General features: G+C 34.6%; 1 protein-coding gene across 5 annotated transcripts; it reads right to left on the bottom strand.

The window, feature by feature from the left end:
- Positions 1-376: 376 nt before the first annotated feature.
- Positions 377-5,096, bottom strand: LOC140177968 (ribulose bisphosphate carboxylase/oxygenase activase 2, chloroplastic-like). 5 transcript variants are annotated; one of them, XR_011869774.1, is made up of 8 exons: positions 4,578-5,016; positions 4,142-4,228; positions 3,741-3,818; positions 3,557-3,615; positions 3,115-3,246; positions 1,719-1,763; positions 1,115-1,431; positions 377-796 (listed from the first exon to the last, which is right to left on the bottom strand). XR_011869774.1 is itself a non-coding variant. In XM_072212011.1 (8 exons), exons 7-8 carry the CDS (start codon positions 1,157-1,159, stop codon positions 557-559), a joined length of 285 nt encoding a protein of 94 aa, XP_072068112.1. In that variant the 5' UTR covers positions 1,160-1,313; positions 1,719-1,763; positions 3,115-3,246; positions 3,557-3,615; positions 3,741-3,818; positions 4,142-4,228; positions 4,578-5,016; the 3' UTR covers positions 377-556. The 5 variants fall into 5 exon arrangements, 4 of the variants coding, with proteins under 4 accessions (XP_072068112.1, XP_072068110.1, XP_072068111.1 ...); XM_072212011.1 differs by having other exon boundaries at positions 1,115-1,313; XM_072212009.1 differs by lacking the exon at positions 3,115-3,246 and having other exon boundaries at positions 4,578-5,096.
- Between the last annotated feature and the right edge of the window lie 732 nt (positions 5,097-5,828).

The following is a 5,828-nucleotide window of genomic DNA, read 5'->3' as shown; positions in this document are numbered from 1 at the left end:
TATTGCCACGCTTTTAAACGTGGCCGTATGCGAAAGGATATGGCTACACTTTTAAAACGTAACAATAGCAAGAGATATGGCTACGCTTTTAAAGGGTGCCAATAACTAGAGATACGGCTACGCTTTTAAAGTGTAGCAAAGTCGCGAGATATGGCTACGCTTTTAAAGCGTGCCAGTAGTGAGAGATATGGCTACGCTTTTAAAGCGTGCCAATAGCTAAAGGTATAGCTACGTGTATGGAATAGCTACCCTTTTAAAGCGTGGCGAAAAGTGGCTGCTGTATGGAATTTGTTGAAGTTCAATTGTTTTTTTTTAATCTTCATAATAAAATCTAACAAAATTCATAAATAATGTAAAATTTAAACAATATAAAACCTTCATAACAATTTTAATTACTATTAACAATATAAAACCTTCATAAACTTGTACACCAAATATAGTGATTGATCACATGACAAGCTCTAACAAAAAATCAAAGTGATAACAACTACCCATAAATTTGTAATACATGCATTACAATTCCAATAACTATTACATTATCTACATCCTCTAAAAACTACAAAATACCCTTCCTTCTTGTGATGTCTTGCTGGTCATCTGAGATATCATAGACCAACCCTTTCCATCTGTCCGTACCTGTCTGCTTGTCCTCATCGATCGCCACAATCTTGAAGCTTCCGGAGGAAACCTTGCTACTGCTGTAGATTCTTGATGTAATCTTCTTCAAGTTGCTTCCGAAGAAAGCTGATGAATTGGGAACTGATGAAGCCACAGCTCCAGAACCATTCAAACTCACCTGCAATGTAAAATTACATTATTCTCTTGTTATTTAAGAGTTACTACTCTATTCAAAACTCTAATCTAGTTTTTTTAACTATACAAGAAATCATGAACCGCATCTAAATATATTGATAACTCACAAATTAATGATATGTATGTATCCATAGTCCGCATGATCATTATTTTTCTAATTTGGTATCTATAACTGATTACTAATTCACACTGCATCCAATCCATTTACTATCTTAATCTTATACATAGTTTAAAACTAGAAGTGATAAATTGAGTGAATAGAATTAATTGAAAATAACAAAGTAAGGTAAAAGTATCATACTGGAGTTCCTTTGACAGCTCCTATGGTTGAAACTGAAGCAGCCATGGCTGTGTTATTGTCCTTGTAGCAGCAGAGAGTAATTGAACTTACTACAGAGGAAATAATGAACACTATAATGAATACTCATCAGTTGGGGATTTCATGTACTTATCCCATCTGTGTGCACCATTTGGACGAAGATGATCTTGTATACAGGCAGCTGATTTACCATTTTCTTAAGTCAAAAAGTAGTTTGGATTCCCACGTACAAAATCTTTGTAATTTTCAAAGTATATATCTTTTGGAAGATGGTCATAATTCTTCTTAAACATTGATAGCTGAATCAACAGATCAGGAGAAAATGAAGGAGATAGAAGTATCAATGCCAAAACATGAAACTGCATTTACGACTATCTTTTCTAACTAAATTAAGTGATTCATTTCCCTCTACTAAGCCTTAAAAGTAAAACCAAATAGAAAAATAGATCTTCATGATTCTAAAAGTCAAAATTCCTTTTGTTATTCACTGATTCTACAAACTCAAGTACTCCAAAGGGTTCTTTGTTAAGTAATAAGTAGAACAGAAACTTCTGGCAAAGGACTATGTACAGCTTCAGCAACTTACCTCACTAAAAAGTTCTTTAATATCATCTCGCTCAACACTGCTCTCCTGAAAACCATATACACACACATTATTACACCTAAGATCTAACTAATCTAGTGTTTATTTAATTTGCGATAGAGAAAATTGAATAAGGGAGACAAAAATGAAAATTACAGTCTAATCAAGCTTGAAAGTTTTTCATATGACATGGTTGAAAGATAGAATTTCATCACCAACATTTTTTAGCCACCAGAAAATAAACCCTAAACCTAAAAGTGATTATGTCCTTGTAATATGCATGACAATGATCTTTTTTAATTGTTTTCGATTCTCAAATAATTTCCCCTTCCTAGCTCCCTGATAAGATAGAACTTTTATTCATCATCACACATTGAAAGCAAAACTGTTTCTCTGAATATCATCTTAGTCATCACCCACCATGAAATTTCAATTGATTTTTTTTTTTTAATAAAAAAAGGGAATCTAATAATGCACTTAAAATAATGGACAATATAAATATGAATTGGTATATGTTAGGTTATTACGGGATAATATTGTGTTAGTGATAGATACATGTACATATTATATACCTTATTCATTAGATTAGACATATATAATATTAGTTCTAATATAAAAAAAAAGTACATTAAAGATTAAGAGAAAGCACAGTAATGAGATATGGAGGTCTCTCTCTATAAAGTAGCAGTGAGCCGACAGAGAGAATCGAAATGATATAAGGAAGGGAATTTTTTTTATTAATACGACAGAGAATTATTATGAAATTATATTTTTTAAAAATTTAAAATTATTAAATAAACATATAAATAATTATATATATAAATGACCACTCTGAAGAAAATGATTAAGTGATCATTATTCATAGTACATTAACTTGTTTAAACTAAATGTTTTGAAGTTATATATTTGATTTATACATTATTAGTCACATTATTATTATGAATTTATCATTAAGCAACAACACAATGTATTATCTGCGCTCCAAACATATAGAAACTAAAAAAAATAACGATACACACTGAACATTTTTCCAAATTTAGCTTAGAATGTTGAAAATAAGATGATTCCCTATAAGGTGGATATAACTGTCGGCATAACGTGAAAAGTGTCTCATGTTAAAGGATAAGAGTGCATAGTATATATTTGTTCCTGGGATCCTAGCAACAGCATATCCAAAGTCATATTTATGCTATAAAGTAATCTAATAAAATCAATTTACAGACAAATACATGTATATTTCATACATTACGTGGTTATGATAATTAGGTTTAAGAAGGGAGGGAGGTCTACTTTGGAGGACCGTACCCCATGGCCCCATTGGAATAGAAAAGCAAAGGTTCAAATCATGTGTATATAGTATAGTATATACCCCTACAATGTATTTGTCTTTACTCTTTACCATGTATAGCAGCATGTGAATTTGGATCAGATACACTCAAATAAGATAATTTCACATGATTTGATTTATTTCACCCTACTCTTCACATATATGGCTATGTACTTTGGCACCTTCCTCAAGAGGTAAATATTTCTGCAACACAATCAAAATCAGCCAACTTTAACTGCTTTCCTTTTATTTGTTTTGGTCAGGAACTGCTTTTTCTGAATTCTGCTTTCATACATCATTTCTTAAATTTTGGCGCCATGCCTCATTTTAGGTGGATTAATCAGCTTTTTTTTTTTGGTCAAGTGATTAATTAGCGTTAAAACTTGATAAAATGGAGTCACCAAAAAAAAACTTAACAAAAACAAAACCTTTTTTCCGCATTAAAAACAAAACTTGGATCAACTACCAAAACTAGAAAGAAAACTAGATCCAAAGCAGCCACATCTTGACTTACTTGTCACAGCCTCCGGAGAAAACTGGTGTTCCATCATCCTTCCAAGTGGAGCACAAAACCTTAAACAATAAAAGAGAACATTAATTATAATGCCATCTCAGTCCAAAAGAAATTTTCAGTAATACCACTAATAATAATTTTTTCTTTTTCTTTTTTTTTAATAAAATGAGCAGAAATTCATTACTGGTTGGTCATGAGATGTTGAAGCCTTGGGTGTGCTGTTGATAACAGTTCCATTCCTTGAAACCTCCCAACATCGAACCTACGATATTGACAAAAGAAATTCACCAAAAAAAAAAACATTTGTCTATCAAACAATTAAACACAACATAAGAGCCTTTTCTTCACATAAATTTAAAGAGCTGGTTTAGTTTCAGAAGTATTTTCTGTCACCATTTCTTCTTTCTAATACTAATTATAAAAAACATCATATCCCTTTCAGTTTGAGAAGTTAATCGTAAAAGCAAGAAACACCAAAAAGATAACATTGTGACAATTTTTCTTTTGTGAACTAACATTAAAAAATAGAAATAACACAAAACATTAACAAAAAAATATGCCCTAATATCCAAGTCAAACTCAAACCTGGTTATCCCATGAAGTAGTGACAACAAAATTGGCCCTGGGACTGAAACAAAGGCTGGAAATTGAATCACCAGGCGGCTGGGTTACCTAAAAGAATTGCAACCACAAATTAACAATAACCAAAATGATAATAATAAAGAAAGTGGACATTTTGAAGAAAAACAAGGACATAATCTACCGAAAGAAAGAGAAAGAAGATTTTAATAAATCAATTCAGAGTTTAATAACATCAGTTCTGTTCTATTCGATAATTCAGTAGCACCCAAAAATAATATTAACCAAAAAAAAAAAATCAATTCAACTAACACATTCAACACAACACAACCACAACCAACTCATATGCACTGATTTGATTACAGAGACTTGCTACTTAAATTAAACTTCAACTCTCTTTTGTTATCTGGTTTGATTACAGACTTTAATAAATAGGGCTTACCAACTCTCAAAACCAGCAATGAAGCATCGATGGAAGGGGCCCCGGCCTGCACGAAAAAGGGAGCGGCGCGGAAGGGGTTAGGGGTTTGCAGTGACGGAAGGAAGCAGCGGCAAAGGGAGCATCGACGGCGGGTTTGCGACGGCAAGTGAGCAGAGGGAGTCACCGCATGAGAGAATCACCACAGAAGGAGGGTTAGGGGTGCCGGAAGAGGGATTTCCGGCGGAGGCATTGCGAGCGCAGCGACGTTCTTCACGGAGTGTCGTCGTCGCGGAGTTAGGGTGAGGGTGAGGCAAGATGAAGAGAGGGTTAGGGTGAGGCACAATGAAGAGAGGGCTTAGGGTTATCTTCTGAATGAAATGGGGCTTAATGTTTGAAAGAGGAGTTTGGGCTTAGGGTCTTTGAATGAAGAAGGAGCGAGCTCGTTGAAAGATTTTAATTTGAAGTTATAACTTTAAGACATTTTAATTTGAAGGGTACGAGCTCTTTGAAAATTTTTTTTTGGGGGAGTCTTTTGGCCACGCTTTTGAAGCGTGCCAAAAGGCTTTTTGGAAACGGCTACGCTTTTAAAACGCCACAATAGTAAACCCCTGTCGCTACGCTTTAAAAGCGTGCCGGTTTCTCTCTATGGCTACGCTTTTTAAGCGTGGCAAAAAAAACGTAGCCAAATCTCGCATCAATTGCCACCCTCATAAAAGCGTGGCCATTGATCCTTTTCGCCACGCTTTTGAAGTGTAGCAAAAAAAATGTGGCCAAATCTCTATACAATCGCCACCCTCATAAAAGCGTGGCCATAGACCACTTTTGGCCACGCTTTTAAAGCGTAGCAAAAAAAAATGTGGCCATAGGCCTTTTTTCTTGTAGTGAGAGGTGTACATATTAGAGGATGCACCAGGTAGAGATGAAGCTTAAGAAGAGGACCGTCCAACTTAAGGACGTTAAAGAAAAGTGCTTGGTGGGAGGCACCCCACCATGGTAAGATCTTCCTTGTTTATACCATCTTTTAGTATCTTTAGTTCTTTAAATTTTATGATCTTTTGATGATTGGTTAAGTGATTAGGAATGCTAGCTTTGTTGATTCTGTTAAATAGGTAGAATGTTCATATAGATAGGTTGTGAAAAGAGGTAAAGAAAACAAAATTTTTCTTTGAAAAAGGGCACCGACGCGCAGGCGCACAGTGCGCGCGTGCGCCGGTTGCGAATTTCCATTTTCAGGCTAAAAACCCGAGAGTTAGGCCAACTTCGTGCCCAACT

The sequence above is a fragment of the Arachis hypogaea genome, chromosome 13 (assembly GCF_003086295.3).
Source record: "Arachis hypogaea cultivar Tifrunner chromosome 13, arahy.Tifrunner.gnm2.J5K5, whole genome shotgun sequence".
NCBI classification, from domain to species: domain Eukaryota; kingdom Viridiplantae; phylum Streptophyta; class Magnoliopsida; order Fabales; family Fabaceae; genus Arachis; species Arachis hypogaea.
The sequence above is the reverse complement of the archived record's forward strand: the minus strand, read 5'-3'. Positions and strand labels throughout refer to the sequence as shown.

Excerpts from the sequence above, each read along its gene's own strand:
- LOC140177968 (XM_072212009.1), bottom strand. The coding sequence starts at position 1,159 with ATGGCTGCTTCAGTTTCAACCATAGGAGCTGTCAAAGGAACTCCA. Across the intron at positions 797-1,114 it reads GAGCTGTCAAAGGAACTCCA|GTGAGTTTGAATGGTTCTGG; the intron begins GTATGATACTTT and ends TTTACATTGCAG.